At 41.5% G+C, this 19,442-nt stretch overlaps 2 protein-coding genes across 2 annotated transcripts; both read left to right on the top strand.

Annotated features, from left to right (window-relative positions):
* The first annotated feature begins 494 nt into the window (after positions 1-494).
* On the top strand, positions 495-7,517 carry LOC139293051 (Fc receptor-like protein 2). The gene is made up of 11 exons (XM_070915372.1): positions 495-549; positions 1,835-2,185; positions 2,320-2,532; positions 2,641-2,994; positions 4,061-4,318; positions 4,927-5,181; positions 6,146-6,406; positions 6,636-6,717; positions 6,811-6,871; positions 7,103-7,320; positions 7,451-7,517. The coding sequence occupies exons 1-11, from the start codon at positions 495-497 to the stop codon at positions 7,515-7,517; spliced, it is 2,175 nt and encodes a 724-aa protein (XP_070771473.1).
* Positions 7,518-9,703: 2,186 nt separating this feature from the next.
* LOC139293035 (Schwann cell myelin protein-like) lies at positions 9,704-17,573 on the top strand. Its single transcript, XM_070915371.1, has 12 exons — positions 9,704-9,818; positions 11,109-11,465; positions 11,567-11,797; positions 11,970-12,323; positions 12,581-12,787; positions 13,720-13,977; positions 14,350-14,610; positions 14,944-15,204; positions 15,687-15,768; positions 15,861-15,921; positions 17,040-17,260; positions 17,375-17,573. Exons 1-12 carry the CDS (start codon positions 9,704-9,706, stop codon positions 17,451-17,453), a joined length of 2,487 nt encoding a protein of 828 aa, XP_070771472.1. The 3' UTR covers positions 17,454-17,573.
* The last annotated feature ends 1,869 nt before the right edge of the window (positions 17,574-19,442 follow it).

Below are 19,442 nucleotides of genomic sequence, written 5' to 3'. Positions count from 1 at the left end.
CACATTTTTATCAGCTTGGCTTCCTGTTCTGTGATTGTTTTGCATAGCAATGATCTTGTCATGTCAACACCACATAGTATGTTAGTCACCACAACAGGCCCATCATCATGCTGGATGGACTGGGGCTGTAAATACATTGAATCTGGCTGGTGATATATTAAAAAGGAGTGATTGAAAACATGTCCTGTGTTTACCCTGAAATCTCTACCAGGATACAAAATGAGTCTCTCATTGTCATTTCTATAAACTATATTTTAAGAAGTTCATGTTACATAACAGTAAGAATCATTTCTTCATTTCAACTTGGGGATTTACAGACATTTGTCTGCTCATGCATATTAATGGTGTAAAGAGGAAGGAAGCCAGGCAGCTTTTAATATTTCGATGCCTGTGGAACACAACTATACCAAGCACATAGTGACAAACTGTCTTCAAAGATCACACCCTCCCTTTTTGAGAAGCTCTGAGCTCTAACAGAGACGTGAGGAGCAGCTATGAGTTTAACAGCAGCAGCGAGTGGATTTGTTGTCTTCCTTCTGTCTGTACAAGGTACTGTACATCTGTGTTTACATTGTGAGGCAGTTAGCACACCTCAGAAAGTCAGGTGGGTTTTTTTATTTCTTTTTAGTAAAGATTTGATGTGTGATGTTTTGCAATGTGGTGTGATCACTGCAGCAACAGACATTCACTTATTTTTCTTCAAGTCTTCACAAGACGACCAACAGAAAGCTGGGTATAATGTTTACACCAGCAGCATCTCTGCACACACACCTTAACATTATAAAGTTTATTAACTGAAGTGTTGAACAGTAAAGCTGCATTTGTGTGAATGGAAGTAAGGTTTAAAATAAAATGAGCTATCATGTCTTTCATGTCACTGCAAGGTGGATAACAAAACTTGAAGTCGCACTAATGAACACTTTTATATCAACTATGGGTCAAGTGGCTTTATAATGTTAAAGATGTTGCTTATAGTAATGAAGCCACAGAGAATTATCACCCGACTCTGCAGGTCCCTTCAGCTCTACAGAGCGTTTTAGCATCTTTCTGCTAATTGTTTTGGTTTTCTGGACTTTACTGGTTAGTTCACTCTCGCAGCTCTCATCAGCCTTGTTTCCAGCAGTAGCAGCACGTAGCTGTTTTTAGCACTAAGGAGTTAACAAGTTAGCAACTAGCTGGTGAAGAGCTCAGTTACAGCAAATCGTACTCCAGATATCTTTGAACATGTCAGATTCACTGCCAGATGCTGGTAGTTCACATTTCTTGGTTTGAGAAGAAACGTTTTTTGGGTTTTTTTTGTGTTTGTGTCGACTTTTGAGAGCCATTACCAGTCAGCTAAAGTTCCTCAGTAGTCTCTCTAGAGTATGTGTGTTATCTACATATCAGAATCACTGCCCACGCCTCAGTATTCTGCATTTCTCTAGTTTCCATTCCCGCCCTGCAGCAGCCTGACCAGAGAAACGAAAGCAATCAAGCAAAGCATTAAGCATTTAAGCGTTAAAATGTTCCTTCACTGCACCGCCTGTGCCTCAGTGCACTTACAGATTAAGAGATCAAGTGTACATATTCGACTGCTCCTTTGTGTTATATATTCTCATGTAAAACTGAATGATTTGTAGATTTCTCCGTACCTCTGTTCACTTTAGCATAACCCAGAAGTAATTAGAACTTGATTTGCAGCATATACTTAAATATGACTTAAAGTCTGATAGCATGGGAGCCAAAGTAGTTTTGGGAAATGTAGCTTCACACACTAAAGCACCTCCTCCACAAATGGAAGTCTGTCCTCTGATGTTGTTATGAGCCTGATTGTAGTTTCTGCTCTGTGTTACAGTGATACAGGGCAAGAATGACTGGGAAGTGACCTACAACTCTACTCAGATCTGTGCCTTAAAAGGATCAACAGTGGAAATAAACTGCACCTTCAGATACCCATCCAGAGTAAACGGCCGTAATATTACAGTTGATAAAACATTCTGGTTTACTCAAATGAATGGAAATGTACCTGTGGATCTGAGAACAGACTCAAAGTATTTAGGTCGTGTGCAGTACAGCTGTTATGAGATGAGCTGCACTCTGAGAATCACAGACCTGAGAGAGAGCGACTCATCTGAGTACAAGTTCAGGTTCATAACAAACTGTGGGAGTTGGACTGGTTGGACTGGTGTCACTTTGAATGTCACAGGTAACATTTTAAATTATATGTTAGTTATTTCCAGATGTTCAACATCCAGAAAACAATAATATAAATGTGTTGTATGTGTGTTTTTTGACAGTTTTGTCTAAAATATAATTCCTGTTCCTTCTTCACAAATCCAGGTCTCCAGGTGAGCAGATCCGAAACTAAAAGGGGAGAGCTGGAGTGTCAAAGCAGATGTCATCCACCTGGTCATCCGTTCTATGTCTGGTACAAAAATGGACAGAAGACTCCGAAAGAAACATATTTTTCTTATTATTCAGACTACTTCAGTTACACAGAAAGCTATTCCTGTGCTGTGAAAGAACATGAAGATTTCCCTTCTCCTTCAGTGTGTGAGTTTACTCCACAATCTTCCACTAACATCATCCCCTATAGACACCCGTTGTGACTCCTCACCAACTCTGGTTAAAAAATGATCAGAAAATTGTTTTATCTTTCAGGTGTCAATCGTCAAAACTGCAACAGAGTGACGTACTCTGACAGAAGCGTCTGTGCCTTCAAAGGCTCATCAGTGGACATTTCTTGTACCTACAACAGTTATAACAGTTATGGAATATCAACATTCTGGTTCAGTCCTGAACGACACCACCACTGGTGGCACTCACAGCCTGATGATCTTAGAAAAGACCCCCAGTATACGCGTCGTGTTCACGTCATTGCAGGAAGGGCAGGACGCTCCACTCTGAGAATCACTGACCTGAGAGAGAGCGACTCAGCCGAGTATCGCTTCAAATTCTCAGCAGGAAGCTTTGAATGGACGAGTAGTTTACCTGGTACAACTCTGACTGTCACAGGTACTGATGGACACAAACTGTAGCATTTAAACAATAGTGAGTAGTGATCCTAATGGGAGAGAATGTTTATGTGTGATGAAGTGATTACACGCTGGTCACAGTTTTACATTGCTGCATATATTTTTGTTAGATCTTGTACCAGTTTAGCTTATAGTAGTTCAGTAGTTCACTTACATGAATTGTATCTATTATTTTGACTCTGTGTGTGACAAGTATTTTTGCTTTTTCTTCACAGATCCAGATCTCCAGGTGCTGGTGACCAGAACAACAGTCGGCCAGTCTTATACCGAGGCGGAGCTGCTTTGTCACAGCAACTGTCGTTTACACAAAGATTCTTCCTACGTCTGGTACAAGAACAAAAGGAAAATATGGGGGCCGCAGACATCTTCATATGAAGGCCGTATTTCTCATGGAGACCACATCTCCTGTGCTGTAAAAAGCCATGAGAAATTCCCCTCTCCTTCAGTGTGTGAGTTCAACTGTGTCAGAAAAGAAGAACATGCATACACACTGACATCACAAATTCAGACGTAACCTCTTTTCAGCCTTTTAAATCTTTATGTAGATGCAGCAGAATTATTTGTACAAACTACTATTGTACCAGTGGAAGAGCCATCGTAAGAAAATCAATATTCAGATACATGTTTGTCATTAATTTTTCATTGTAAAACTTTATAATGGAGCAGTTTCTGACGATTTATTCATGACAGACTCGACACACAGACTCAGTAATGGTAATTCATCAGTGCTACGACAACCACAAATTGCTGGATAAAATAATACGAAACTGGCCGGCAACATTTGCAAACTATTACAACAAAACTAAAACAGGATCTGAACACAAACAAGATCGAAGTCAAATGATTAAGGGCTTGTTATTGGCTGTCAGTTTCCACCAGCAGGAGTCTAACCAGGATCAGCTCCGGGATCAGCTCTCTGGACAAATACTAGAGACAATCATAAAAATAAAAAAACAAAAACAAAGAGAACTTTCAATTAAAAATAGTCAATCAACTACGATAACATATACTAACCTGTAAGTAACGCATGTTCATTTCTTCTCCAGATGCTCCAAAGCCTCCCTCTGCGTCAGTGAGTCCCTCTGCTGAGATAGTGGAGGGCAGTTCAGTGACTCTGACCTGCAGCAGTGATGCTAACCCAGCAGCTAAATACACCTGGTACAAGGAGAGCCGAACGCTGCTCACTAAAGACCGACAGCTGGTCTTGAGCTCCGTCCAGTCCTCCGACTCTGGAGAGTATTACTGTGCAGCTGAGAACGAGCTGGGGAGGAGGACGTCTGAAAACGTCTCTATTAATGTGAAATGTGAGTGAAACAGTTCATTTGAAAACAGCTTAAGTCTGTCCTGTAAATCGGCCTCCTGATTTTAGGAGTTTCATACAGTTTTGGGACTCAGATTCACCTCCATCAGCTCTGAGAACAGGGGAAACTACTGCTGCAAGTCGGAGAATCAACGTGGATGCATCAACTCATATCAGAAAATTAATACTTGCTACTTTTTACTTTTACCACTAGTCAGACAAAATGTCTTTAGGCCCATTTTTCCTGAAACTGGGCAAAAGCTTAAACTTAAAAAAGTGCAGTCAACGTGGAGGAGAGGCGGACTACATTATCAGTAGGAGGAACACGGAAACATCAGGTGGAGTCGGAGCAAGCCTCAGTAACATCCGGTCATACGAGTACTTCTCATCCTCTTATGAGTTGAATTTAGGTTTCAGGAAGATCCCTGTTTTTGTGAAACGGTCTGTCTCTTGAAGCAGGATTTCTAAAGTAGGTGGATATCATAGTAACCCCTGGGGCATCCGAATAATGAATCAGAATAATTGTATTGCTCCTTCTCATTCAAGGCAGTCTTCTTAAAAAAAAAAAAAAAGGCCTGTGAACAACAAAGTTGTCTCTTTTTTGTCCACCAGATCCTCCAAAGCCTCCCTCTGTGTCAGTGAGTCCCTCTGGGGAGATAGTGGAGGGCACTTCAGTGAATCTGAGCTGCAGCAGTGATGCTAACCCAGCAGCTACTTACACCTGGTACAAGGAGAACCAAACACTGATTCAAGAAGACCTTTATCTTTTCCCCTTTATCGGTTTAGAGGACACTGGGATCTACTACTGCAAGTCTGAGAATGAGTACGGCCAGATCAGCTCCACATCTGTACACATAAATGTCCTGTGTAAGTACAAAACATCAACCAATCACCTCCACACTCAGTGTGTTGAAGTACAGACAGTGGATGTTGGCGTTGGCGTTTAAAGGATATTTTAGGATATCTTAATACTATACTCGCATGCCATCTGTGTGTTAAAATGTTTTTTGTAATCGTTCCTTCTGTCCGTGCTGGCTGTGAAGTGATACCTTCATGGAGCTGAACTGGATGTCCAATGTCCACCAATGTCCACTGTCTGTTGAGGAAGATAAAATGTTTGCCCAGGGCGAAACCATCGTTTCAATCCAACATTCCCACAAACTGTAACTTCCAACAAACAAGGAGAATAGAGCAGAGTGGCACAATCCAGTACTGGATTTAAACATTGGCTTTGCTTAAACATTTTGACTTATCTACGAAGATATGCAAAGAACATGAACCAAATCAGGGAGTAACACAGGGAGCGCCGAGGTCACAAATGGGGCCTAGGAGGGCTATGTCCTGATAGCATGTAGGTTTATTATTTATTAGTGTTTTGTCTTGGAAAGAAACCTACATACTATCGCAACTGCCAGGACAGAGACCCATTCAGTTAGCCTAACTGAGACCACCAAGACCTCATGTCTGATTGACAGCCAGCTGTAGGGCTGGTGAGTGGAGTGATAGCGAGTTCTCATTTTTCCATGCGTTTGGTGGCATGTTGCGTTTTTGGTTTAGATACGTGTCATGTGAAATAAAGACATGCTTTCTGTTCTGTGTTGGTTCGTTTTAGATATTTTCAGTGTTAACAAAGCTTACAGCTGTGCTTGTTCTGATATAATGAAACATGTTAGTACTGTGTTTTCACTAAAAGCCATAGATGCACGTTACTTACTACAGTTTCTCCCCTACCATGTTCAGAAATCATGCTCCTCCCAGTAGGTGGCACTCAAAACGACAACCTAGTTTGAATTTGTCTCAAAATTCAGTTTTTGTATTTCTATACATGCAGATCCTCCAAAGCCTCCCTCTGTGTCGGTGAGTCCCTCTGCTGAGATAATGGAGGGCAGTTCAGTGACTCTGAGCTGCAGCAGTGATGCTAACCCAGCAGCTACTTACACCTGGTACAAGGAGAATGAAGACTCACCGAAAGCATCAGGACAGAACTTCTCCATCACTGACATCAGAGCTGAACACAGCGGGAGTTATTACTGCGAAGCCCAGAACAGCAGAGGACGTCATAACTCCACCTTACACCTGACTGTTGTGGCAGGTGAGTCATGCTCATTAACCAAGACACACACCTCCACATCGTCTCAACCATCCAGTTAAACAAGCCTGCTTTAGTTACGCCACTTAATTTAGCAAAACAGTTAGTCAGTATTTAGAATGCTTCTGTCTGATATATGATTGTATGTCCAGTTATCAGTTGCTAATGAACTGAAACAACCTGTAATTCCATAATTAATATTCAGTCTTTCCGTTTGATCACTGTTTTCCAGGTTCAATGAAATCAGTAGCTGCTGGATCAATCACTGCTATTTTTCTGGCTATCATATTCCTCTGTGCCTTCCTATTGATTAGGTGAGCAGTTTTGCTTTGATTGTATTCAGTAACGCACCCTTATATTCTGTCGGTTGTTGGTAATTTCATTTGACGATTCATTCTCTTATCCAGAAGAAAGAGGTCCTCGAAACAAAGCGCAGAGCCAGGAGAGAGGCCAGACCACAAAGCACAGGTGAGAAAGAAGACTCCAGGTCCACATGAAAACACCCGTTCTGTCTGCATCCTGTTCATTTCCATGTGATAAATAAACTCCTTGAACTTTGTTGGCCAGCAGGAATTGCAATGACAAAAACAGAAGTGACCTCAAACCTCTGGTTCACTTTTTGGCTTTTAAACTGAGGCTTGTGGTTCCACAACAGAGAACATGAAACAAATATTGACTCTTGTCATTATTACCCTTCAGCTAAACATGGGTTCAGCTGCATTACAGAGAAAACCAGCGGAGGAGCCGGACGACCTTTTCTATACCAGTGTGAGCTTCTCTGTAAACCAGGAAGATCCTCTTTACTCCAACATCGGGTCAGCTCGGCCCAACAGACACATTAGTGAAGAGGAGGAGGAGGACGAGGATGGCGTGGAGTACACTATTGTCAACGTCAAGAGTGCTCGTGCTCCCCAAGAGTGAGTCCGTGAGAATTTTTCAGCAGGTTTATTCCCACCGTTTTATTGCTGTTGCATCTGCCAGTTATTTTCAACCTGTTCTTAGTTGATATTGTCGTGATATAAATCTCGTAATTCTTTTCGTTCACAGATTAAGACGTCAAGAGGAGGATTCATCTGCACTGTACAGCACAGTCACTAAGAAACCAAGCTTATGAGCGTTTAAGCAGGTTTCCACATTTCTCAGGACTGACTTGGTCACTAATGCGGCATAAAGGCAACTGTAAAAATCGAACGCAGTTAGCTTCTCTTACAACCAACATGTTCTCGTAAAACTTTGTTCGGGGGGAAAATTAAAGGAATTCCAACATCCCGGAGACAAAACGAGATCTTTTATCTGAATTCATCATTTCAGGCATCCATTAACACTCATCGCCAGTTTCTTAAAAATCTTAAATTATTTAGTAAACTAGTGAATCCACCAGTTTCAGAAGTTTGTCAGTTTATACTCTAGTACACAATATCATGGTCGCTGGTTGTGATTGGATTCCTCAAACCTGGTCAACAGTATGTTAAACTGCTGCTAACTTAATAACGTGTGAATATTAGGTTCGAGTTGATATACTGTATTAGCTGTATCTGGAGTATTAGTATCAGTTAGCTGTAATTTATAAATACTAATACAGAATTCGGTTACAAATGTTACTAAGGAGCAATATTGTATTGCTAGTGCTAACAAACATCTTGTCAAGTAGATTTCTCTGTACACAGTACATCTTTACCACAATCTGTCTCTGCACAGCAGTTTATTCAGTTTAATTATCCGTTTTTATTCCCAAATATTGCAAATATTCCTTTCTCAATTTTTAGTTTTGGTTGAGTACTCATTTTACAACTTCAATTGTTCTTTTACTGTGGTTTTGTCTTGTCTTGTCTTAAGCCTGCGACTTCAGCTCACACTGTGTCCATCCTTTGCAATGACTGATGTTGTTTAAATAACCTGATATTTTATTGAATAAAGATATTCTCCTGACAAATTCCTTCTCCGGGCTGTTCCAACCGTCAACATGTTCATGCAAGTGTTCAGATTACGGATTAGAAGAGACTAAAGCTCCCCTGAAAACAACAAAAGTTGATGATGATGATGTGATTGTGTTAAGTGATATCAAAGTCACAACCTGTGCTGCATCACGTGGATCCTGCAGGTTTGTTGAGAGATCAGATTTGAAACTCTTCCTGAGGAGAGCCAGGTGCAGACTGTGTTCTGTCAGCTCTCTGGTCTCTGGCACCACAATGGGCCTTGAGGGTAGTGATTAAATAGCTTTTCTGCGTTTTACTAATGCTTCATATGCAATTGTGTTCTTCCCTGTTTAACTTCTGCACTTGAAGTAAACAAGCGTGCACGCCTAACGACAAACTCTAGTGAAAATGAAGCCTTGGTTACTAGTTTACTGCAGTTTTAGTGGGGTTAGAGGTTATTCAACCCTGACCCTTGGCCAATGATCAATTGTTTGAATCCCCCCCCCCCCCCAAGTTTTTTCAACTTTAAAGACAACAGGCACGACTTTGGACAAGTGGACCTACGTCTACTGTAACTCAAAGCAAAATAAGTCAGTTTTTACCAAAACTGATGACCCCAGCCAAACAGCACAATATTGATGATGAGTTGGCTAAAATGGTAGCTTCTGATTTTCAACCCTTTTCCATTTTGGAGGACAAAGGAATGAAAAACTTTGTCAAAGCCCTAAATCCCACATACACTCTACCCAGTAGAAAAACACTTTCCCAAACAATGATCCCAAAACTATATGACACAGAACGTGCATTATGGCAAGAAAAGTTTATTGTTAATTTGTGCAATAAAAAAGTTTAATTGAAATAAACAAATGTAAGAGTGATTTTGTCACAGAATAAATGCACAGAATTAGGCAATTATAAGGTCTCTCATAAAAACACTGAAAGCAAAAGGGTTTTCAACACATAAACCATGATTTTTTTGCAAAGTTAAGGTAAAATATAGGCTACAAAAGATCCTAAATAAAGAGCCGTTCGGGAGTCGAAAGAGCCGGCTCTTCTTTGGGAGCTGAGTCAAAAGAGCCGGCTCTCGGAAAAGAGCCGAACTTCCCATCACTACTAGAGGTGAGACAGTGCTTTCCAAAGTCAAGAAATATCTTTCAGTCCAATTCCAACAGGCCACGTAGTCTACGATATATTTGGAAGTTCATGCAAAGTTGACAGCTTGGGGATGTACAAACGTTCATGCATGTTAATGATCTAAAGAGGAAGGAGGTCAGGCCAGATCAGACCAGTTGTCTCAAAAGAAGACATACATTTGTCTGCACTTCGTTGAGAGCTGTATATTGATTTGAACTTGATCTTGAATGGCTGTACTGTACAGTACGGTATGCACAGTATCTTGCATCTGACATGTTGTAACAGAGGAGCAGCTATGAGTGTAACAGCAGCAGCAGCAGCGAGTGGGTGCGTGGTCTCCCTCGTCTTCCTCGTCTCTGTGTCAGGTACTGTACATCTACATTTACATTTTAGAGTATTTAGCACACTCATTTTTGTTGAAGGACTTCAAGGGAAGGTAGGTTTAAGCTAAATTTATTGAGTAATTAGTCACGATTTGATATGTACCTTTTAAACAACAGACATTTGCTTGCCATAAAATTGGAAATGTAAAATTGATTATTATTATTTGAGGTGTTAAAGTTATTTTTTCAAACTATCATGTCGGTGTTTTAGGACACAGAAACTTTAAAATAGTTGGTGGAAGAAAACCGAGAGTCTTCATTCTGCTCAGTTGGTTGGACTGAATGTACGTCACTGTCAGCCAGCTAGATTATCGCTGATACCAGGTCAAATTATAAGCAAAGAGAAACCGATGCCAATATATAGCAGGAAGTGAGTGTTTCTTTGTTTAATTTACAGCTATCACTCACCGAATAGCTTTGGCTATTTCTCATTTTCTTTTCCTCTACTTGCGGATGAACATTTCCATCATCATTTAACATGGTTACTAAACCTTGTGAGTCCAGCTAACATGAAGATATCGTGACCTTAGAGTGCCAGGTCTGCAACACTACAGCAATAAGACTTCATATTACCACCATGCCGACAGTGAAGAGTTTCACATCCGTGTTCTGCACTTCTCTGAAGTTTCACCCGCCTGATCAGACCACAGACAGGAAACCGAACCTGTCTAATAATTAATATTCAGTTTCTTTTCCTCTTTAGTAAAAGTGCATGAAAGTTTCCGTTCCTTCACCGCCCTCTTCAGACAAGAATGGCCGATGGTCCAGCACAGATAAGGCTGAGTGAAAAGAGAGGATGAGGAAGAGAAACTAGGGTGGATGGAGAGAGATAAGCAAACAGAGGGTTAGAGAGAGAATCATTTGCCTGGTTAGTGAGCTAACATGCTACCATTCAACTTGCAAGCCACAGGAGTTAGATCAGTCAGATTTCCTTTCCCTCTGAACCAGTGATTCTCAACCACGCCGAGAACTGATTCAGATTCTCAATCTGAGTCAGTGGAATGAATGCAATCGTTTTTAGTCATCAATTCCACCCGCGCTTTTCCCGCTATGACATGCCAAAATGGAAAAAAAGGTCTATTATCCCAGTTCAAAGTCAAAAATGATCTCAAGCTTTTAAAGGTGTATCATAAAAACACCTTGTGACAGGGGCTGCAGTAAAGAGGATTCTGGGCTGTTTGAAGCTGGTTCCAGGTTACCTGCACACATTCACACTGTTCTCTGATGTTCTTTTGAGTCTGATTGTGGTTTCTGATGTGCTCTGTGTTACAGTGGTACAGGGCCAGAATGGCTGGGGAGTGACTTACCCCTCTTCTAAGATCTGTGCCTTAAAAGGATCAACAGTGGAAATGAGCTGCGTCTTCAGATACCCATCCAGAATACATGGCCGTGATACCGCGGCTGAGAAAACATTCTGGTATACTAATGTGCAGGCTAAAGAGGCTGTGGATCTGAGAACAGACCCAGGGTATGCAGGTCGTGTGCAGTACAAGTGTAATGAGAAGATATGCACTCTGAGGATCACAGACCTGAGAGAGAGCGACTCAGCTGAGTACAAGTTCAGGTTCATAACAAACCAACCAAATGGGAGTTATACTGGTTCACCTGGAGTCACTTTGTCTGTCACAGGTAACATTTTTGTAGGTCAGCTCCAAATGTTCAACATTAGGAAACAGTACCGTGACTCTTGGCGTGCCTAAATGTATGCTTTTGTTTCCTTCCAAATCAAGGTTTCCAGGTGCAGACGGTCAGGAAACAATCATGCAAAACTGAAACCTGTACATGGTCGCAGCTTAACTGTCACAGCATTTGTCATCTGCCTCGTCAAACTTCCTACATCTGGTACAAGAATGGAAAGGAAATTCAGGAAAAAACATCTTCTTATTCGGGCTACTTTTATCCTGCAGAGAGCTGTTCCTGTGCTGTGCGCGGATATGAGGACTCCCCCTCTCCTTCAGTGTGTGAGTTTACTGACATGACGCCGTTAAGAGCTTTAATATATCTGTACCATGACGCCATGTATCTTTTAAATGAGCGGTCCCGTCCGCGGCAACACAACCACGTGTGAATTACGGCAGTAAAGACTATAGTTTTCACGATAATCAATTTTATATTTTTCATTTCATTTTCCAGGTGTCCATGATGATTCATGCAACAGAGTGACGTACACCGACAGACGCATCTGTGCCTTCAAAGGCTCATCAGTGGACATTTCTTGCACTTACAACAATTATTACAAATATTATCAAACATTCTGGGTCAGACTTGAACGTAGTCACCAGAGGTGGTATAGCTCAGTGTCTGGGGACCTGAGTACAGACTCTCAGTTCGCAGGTCGTGTTCAGGTCCTTGAGACTGAGGGAGGACGCTCCACTCTGAGAATCACTGACCTGAGAGGGAGCGACTCAGCCGAGTATCGCTTCAAATTCACAGCAGGAAGCTTTGAATGGACGAGTAGTTTACCTGGTACAACTCTGACTGTCGCAGGTACTGATGGACACAAACTGATCATGTAATATTGAAACATACAGTGTGTATTCATCATGAGATTATGTGCTTTCTAAATGATGATCTTTTTTTATATATGCATGGGAAGGTAAAAGTTTAACACAAGGGAAAATATTAAACAAGTAAATGCAATTTTAAGCAAATATGGAGCAAAACTAACGTGAAGGCCAGAAGGGGGAGAAGTTGTGTGGGCAAACTAGTTCATTTTATATGACATTCCTGTTCTTCGCTCACAGATCCAGATTTACAGGTGCAGGTGATCTGGTCTTCTACTGGTCCAAAGCTGATTTGTCACAGCAGCTGTCTCCGTGGTCGTTCCTCCTTCGTTTGGTACAAGAATAAAACGGAAATTGAGGATGAAACATCTGCTTGTTATAGAGGATACGTTGATTCTGCAGACAGGTATTCCTGTGCTCACCAGGATTACCACTCTCTACCAGTGTGTGAGTCCACTGTGCTACGAACAAAATGTCATCTGGCGTGTTGTGATGTGATGTGATATATATTAGCTGCGAAAGAAATTTCCGTCAGGACTTTGTGGAAACAAAAACAGCTAAATGGAGGGTGAATATTGGACTTACTTACTCATCAGCTGGACACAAACACAACTCTAAATGAATGCTAGTGTGGCTTTGTATCTTCTGAATGTGTAAATAGGCAACTAGCAAGTCAACTTCAGAGAGTGATCATATCAGTCTTGCGTTTACAGCTTGTTTCTGCTGCCACCAAGTGGCAAAATGTGGGCATTTTGGGGGGAAATCAGAGGCAAAGTTCCAGCACATTGCACGCCCATCCATCACCCCAGCCTCCACGGTCTCACTAAACATCAGGCTACTGCAAACATGTACTGCAGAATCATCTATGACATCCATAGAGACTTCTAGTAGTAGTAGTAGTTTCATAATCATGTCCTTGCACATATGTTGTCAAGGGCCTAAAGGGTTGTATAGAGTATAAAATAAATCAGAGTGCATGGTAATCAAATATTAGTCACATTGCTCCTTTCAAAACATTTAAACAGCTCTGCAAAACAATTTGACACAGCTGCAAACAGTTCAAGTTTATTAACATTGAAATCTGATTGCGCAGATCCTGAAAGTCTGGTTACCAGTCATGTTTATAATATATAATTGCACAATTTATAATTATTTGTGATAAAAGTACGGCATGGTACACTGAAAGTAAAAATTAAAGGTACCCAGTGGAGTTTTTGACCACTAGTAGCGCTATAGAGCAATGTTTTATGAGTGTATTCTTGTTTTGTTTGTGTGCACAAGGACCAACAATTAAGTAATTTGTATTGTTGGTGCATGACAGTAACGCGCAGTGAATAACACACTCTCTTATTAATGTATGTTCATATTATCTCCTCCAGATGCTCCAGTGGTTCCCTTAGTATTGATGAGAGCCCCTGGTGACATTATGAAGAGCAGTTCAGTGACTCTGACCTGTAGCAGTGATGCTAACCCAGCTGCTAACTACACCTGGTACAAGGAGAACCAAACACTGCCCAATAAAGACCCACAGCTGGTCTTCAGCTCCATCCGGTCCTCCGACTCTGGAGAGTATTACTGTGCAGCTGAGAACGAGCTGGGGAGGAGGACGTCTGAATATGTCTTTGTTAATGTGAAATGTGAGTAAAAACAGCTTATTTAAAAGGAACAAATAGCTTAAATCTGGCTTAAACAAAGGGCAGCTTTAGCAGATTATGTCTGCTTTCTTCACATTTACAGTCTCTTCAGTGAGCAACTCCGGTAGATGTTGAAGAGGCAACTTTGATCACGATTGACATTCATATTTACTGCGCTGTTGGGTGATTCAAACCATCATATTCATCACTTCATGACTTTTTCAAGACGTTTCAGATGCTGCAACACACTTCAAGTCATAAAAAATATATGTTGATACATCTCCTCCAGATGGTCAAAAAGACGTCCACTGTGTCAGTTTGTTCTATTTTTAACGATTCACAGTTTAAGTCCTGTACGTATGTATTGTCCTGCAGATGCTCCAGAGGTTTCCTCTGCATCAGTGAGTCCCTCTGCTGAGATAGTGGAGGGCACTTCAGTGACTCTGACCTGCAGCAGTGATGCTAACCCAGCAGCTAACTACACCTGGTACAAGGGGAATAAAACACTGCTTCAAGGGCCACAAGGCATATATCATTTCACCCCCATCAGCTCTGAGGACAGGGGGATCTACTACTGCAAGTCTGAGAACCAACATGGACAGATCAACTCTACTCTTCTAGTCTTAGATGTCCAGTGTGAGTAGAAAACATCAGCAAATCACGTAGAGACAGTGGAAGTAAAAGGGCTTCCAGAAACAACAGTAAGACCTCAACAGTCCTACCAGCTGTAGAAAGTTTGCAGTTACCTCCCTCACACATAGCCGTGGTTGGGGTCTACCATGGATCTAGATAGTGAACATCTGTCACGGTGGAAAAAGGTTGAAATGTTCATAGAAACAGTTTTTACTGCTTTGCACCTGCCAGATGGTGACCCACTCAGAGAGCCCACACAATGTTAATGAGTTTATATATATTTTTAAGTCCTTCAAAAGCATGCACGTCAATATCTCTGTTCATATTGTCCTGCAGATCCTCCAAAGCCTCCGTCTGTGTCGGTGAGTCCCTCTGCTGAGATAGTGGAGGGCAGTTCAGTCAATCTGACCTGCAGCAGTGATGCTAACCCAGCAGCTAACTACACCTGGTACAAGGAGAATGAAGACTCACCGAAAGCTTCAGGACAGATCTTCACCATCACTGACATCAGAGCTGAACACAGCGGGAGTTATTACTGCGAAGCCCAGAACAGCAGAGGACGTCACAGCTCCACCTTACACCTGACTGCTGGAGCAGGTGAGTTATGTGTACCTCTTTATTACAGATTTCAGGCAGGACATAACGCTGGGAAGAATTTGATTTGACACGCTGACCTGCTGTTGCTGGCTAGCTAGCTAACGAGTGAATGTTAGCTCTGTGCTGCTGAAAGTTGAAGATTGATTGATGGGTGGATGTCGTGATATTATTGGTTGAAACTGGTGTGTTCAAGATCACCTAAGCACAAGTCATATTTTGTTTTACAGGAAGAAAACATGACTGGATTAAATTTGATTTGGCATATATTGTTAGATAGGTGGCGTTTTTTTATTTCATCTCGATTCGATAAAACACGCTTCACAGTTTCTAACCTTATACAGATGGGTGACAAAAACCTCAATGAATGGGTGTTGACAATTTTCAAATGAAGCATTTTCATACAGGGCAGGAAAATGATCTCTACACAGTTGAACACCTGTGGGAGGTTTTGTATGAATCTGCATTTCCTTCTGATCATCCAGGTGCAAGGAAAGCAGCAGCTATAGGAACGATCACTGCGGTCATCCTGGTCATCGTACTCCTCGCTGTCTTCCTGTGGATCAGGTGAGCAGTTTTCACTGATGCGTCTAAGATTTTGTCATCCGTTTTCCTAAATGTATACGTTAACTCGTTCTATTGCTCATCCTCCTAACCAGGAGAAATAGGTCCGTCACACAGCAGTCACAGGCTGGAGAGAGACCCGGCAACAGACCCCAGGTGAGAAAGGAAGAGTTCAAGGATTCAAGTGCAAAAGAAAACATGCTCATCTGAAAAGTGCTGCTTTTCCCTCTTTAGTCTAATTTCTTCTTCTCACACCTTCTCAGTGTTATTTCACAAAGGATGGTTCGATTATTCCAATAACAAAAGTATTTTTAGGCCCCAATTTCGAGATGCCTCTTATAGTACTACCCAAATATAATAATGGTGAATTTAATTTTGTATGCATCACTTAAAGCTTGGAAACCTGTAGTGACTTTTTCCTTTAGAAAGTAGTTCAAATGAAGACTGTGTTCTGGGGATTATTGCGTACTGGGGACACTGTTTCTGGAGAGACACACCGCTGCTTAATTCTTTAAACAATGCGATCGAAACTCAACATTGCCACGACATGGTGGTGGAAATCTCAGGGCAGAAATCTCAATTGCATGTCCGTCTACACACGTGCTGTTGAATTGATTACTGTTGTAACAAAGTGCAGTTTAGCATCTAACCAGAAGTGCAAAAAAAAAGCATTGAAGTTGTTGAAGGAAACCAAGTTATTTACATAATCAATTTTATATTTGTTCATTTTAATCAAATCACCTCCAAGTGGGTAAAAGTGTAATGGCATGAGCTCTAGTCTTTAATTCATAACCAATCAGAGAGTCTTAGTGACTTCCGTGTTTTGATTAAGGACCAATCAGGAAGATATCAACCCATCAGGGGGAGCGCAACATGGAGGTTTAAAAACTGATACCAGGAGAGATGTCCGACGTCCCTTCGTATTCCAGATTTGTACCTGAAGAATAAACTACTTCGTACTAAATGAAGTAGACGAAGTAGTTTTGTCCTGCTGTATCTCAGTGTTTGGTCCCCTCGAGCCTGATGGTGGTTATTTATTTAAAGCTTCAGGATTACGGTTGTTTGGCTCAGCAAAGTAGGATTAGTTTCACAACAAAGACCACCAAGTGTTGTGCCCAGAAATCTTCACTACCTGGTGAAGAAATTGTAAATAACAACATATACAACGATAACAACCTCCTCCAATCCCATCACAAATCCAACAGGTATTTTAATGTAAGGTCATTTTATGCAACAGGGCAATAAAAATGTAGTTTTGCTGTTTGTCCCGTCAGCTCAACGTGCGTCCAGTGCATGACAACCCGTCAGCTGCAGCACAGAGGCAACCAGCAGAGCAGCAGGATGACCTTCACTACGCCAGCATCTTTTTCTCCCGGCACCACACAGAGTGTCTCTACTCCAACGTCAGGCCAGCCGGGCCCCGCGGACCAACAGAGGAAGAGGACGAGGAGGATGGTGTTGAATACACTACCATTAAAACTGACAATGTCCCAGGGTGAGCGGCTCCTCCCGCATTAACGGTTTAATTGATATACGTTTTAATAGATATACACACGGGGTTAGAAACAGAAACAGTCACAGTGTGAATGCTTTATTTTTCCCTTCACAGAACAAGACGTCAAGAAGATGGAGAGGATTCATTTGCACTGTACAGCACGGTCAACAAAAGCAATGTGAACCCAACATGAATCTGTGGACTGTCCGATATAATGAAAAATGTTAGAAATACTGTGCACTCCTCAGGACAGACCCGCTCAGTGCAGCATTAAGGCAACCGTCAAAAATAAAACATGTGGGATATGTAAAGACTTGTTTGTTTGGTTGGTTACTTAAAGAGTTGGTTGACCAAAATTACAAAAGAAACAAACATATTTTCTCACTTTGCACCAGTGCTTTAAACCTGCCTTCTGTCTAGTGACCAGCAGGGGGCGACTCCAGGGCGATTGTATAGAAGTCTATGAGAAAATGACTACTTCTCATTTGATTTATTACCTCAGTAAACATTTTACTGATGAGTTTATGATCTCAATCGCTAGTTTCAAGTCTTCTTCGATACAGCATGATGTTCGTTTTGTAAATTATGGTCCCATTTAGAGTAAAATAGACGATAAAACAGGGTATGCTTTCGGGGCATGGCTACCTTGTGATTGACAAGTCGCCGCCACGGCGACAGGATAGTGGCACTCTAGGAGTCGGCTGTTCATTTTTTCCCTTAAGTGCATTTACAAGCTAACTTTGTTAGCAGCTACTTAGCACGGCGTAGCCAGGAGCCAGGTGCAGTCAGGTTGCAGGTACAGGTAGGCGTGCATACTCCAGCCCCACCTTCTCGTCCAAATATGGTCACTTCAGGTTCCAAATAAACAAGGTGGCGACCAAAATGCCAAAGTCTAGGCTTCAAAGTGGTAGTTCACAAACCAATGGATGACGTCACGGTGGCTACGTCCACTTCTGTTATACAGCCTATAGCCAAATAACCACTATGGGTTTTCATTTGTTTTTCTGATTTGGGTGAACTGAGCCTTTAACGTAAGTTTGCTCTAAAAAATGTAGGAAGACACCTCTGTATGACTTACTGCCATTCAAAAAATGTTTGGGTAGGAGCGCTTCCTGGACTCAGAGTTAGTTTGTTTGAGGTGTGATGTTCAAGTTTAAACCCATAACGTTAGACTGTGTATGGCAAGATAGGAATTAGCATCAATGCAGGTTGTCGTGTTGGCTTCTTCCAATAACTCGTGTTATGGCTTTTATTACACATCACTCCAACTGCATTCAGACAGTAACTTAATCGTGACTGAGGGTGACCCCTGAACTCTCGTAGGATCTCAGTCGTAACTTAGATCACATCTCTCTCTTTCCTAGAAATAATGTCAGCTTTGCTTAACATAAGCGTACAGCAACCAAAACATGTCACATTATTTCACCCTATATGATAGAACAATCATTTTCTTTCATCATATTAACAAATTAGGCACGCGTCTTTTTTCACCCCCTTTTTTTAATATCATGGTTTATTTGTATCAACGGCCTCGACACCTCGTGTTCCTGCAGCTCTACTCTCAACGAAGTCCACAAAGGACAAGTAGACTGAAAGGACAGAGTTGAAAGATGGTCCGTTGTTCTGTGTATGGTGGAACAACCCTCTGCATCTTGGCTCGTCATGCATATTGATAATGTGAAAAGGTCTCTGTCTCATACTAGATGACCACAGAGGAAAGTTGTCTTTCAAGAGCACATCATTCTCAAATTGTTTATTGAGGCAACTTTCTGCTGTGTTTATTGTCTTCCGAACTTAAAAGCTTCCAAAGCTTTAAAACTTGCAACTTCTGTTTCTGTGACACGTCTATGTTGTTGATTTTATTTTGAAAGTTTATTTTGTTATGTCACATAAATCACACACACAGTGCCTTTATTATTATTACGTCCTCAGATCTGTTTTCAATATGTTTCCACGTATTCAAAATCTTACAATGTCTTGTAACCTTACAAATGTAAGTAGAAGTGTCGCGTGTCTTTAGAGGCACAAACGATTCATCAAGCTGAATGTGCAGCTCGAGCTGTGTCAGCATTTCATCTGATGAATCTACATATCCAGTTCCAGAGAAACGACATTGTTAGAGAACTCTAACTTCTACAGAAACAAAAAGTCTGCCCGGCACATCGCAGCTGACCTCAGTGTG

The sequence above is a fragment of the Enoplosus armatus genome, chromosome 2 (assembly GCF_043641665.1).
Source record: "Enoplosus armatus isolate fEnoArm2 chromosome 2, fEnoArm2.hap1, whole genome shotgun sequence".
Lineage (NCBI taxonomy): Eukaryota > Metazoa > Chordata > Actinopteri > Centrarchiformes > Enoplosidae > Enoplosus > Enoplosus armatus.
The sequence above is the reverse complement of the archived record's forward strand: the minus strand, read 5'-3'. Positions and strand labels throughout refer to the sequence as shown.

Coding starts and splice junctions, on each gene's coding strand:
- LOC139293051 (XM_070915372.1), top strand. CDS start 495: ATGAGTTTAACAGCAGCAGCGAGTGGATTTGTTGTCTTCCTTCTGTCT. Junction 2,533..2,640: donor TTTCCCTTCTCCTTCAGTGT/GTGAGTTTACTC, acceptor TTTATCTTTCAG/GTGTCAATCGTCAAAACTGC. Junction 6,872..7,102: donor GGCCAGACCACAAAGCACAG/GTGAGAAAGAAG, acceptor ATTACCCTTCAG/CTAAACATGGGTTCAGCTGC.
- LOC139293035 (XM_070915371.1), top strand. CDS start 9,704: ATGCACAGTATCTTGCATCTGACATGTTGTAACAGAGGAGCAGCTATG. Junction 12,788..13,719: donor TTACCACTCTCTACCAGTGT/GTGAGTCCACTG, acceptor TATCTCCTCCAG/ATGCTCCAGTGGTTCCCTTA. Junction 15,922..17,039: donor GACCCGGCAACAGACCCCAG/GTGAGAAAGGAA, acceptor TTGTCCCGTCAG/CTCAACGTGCGTCCAGTGCA.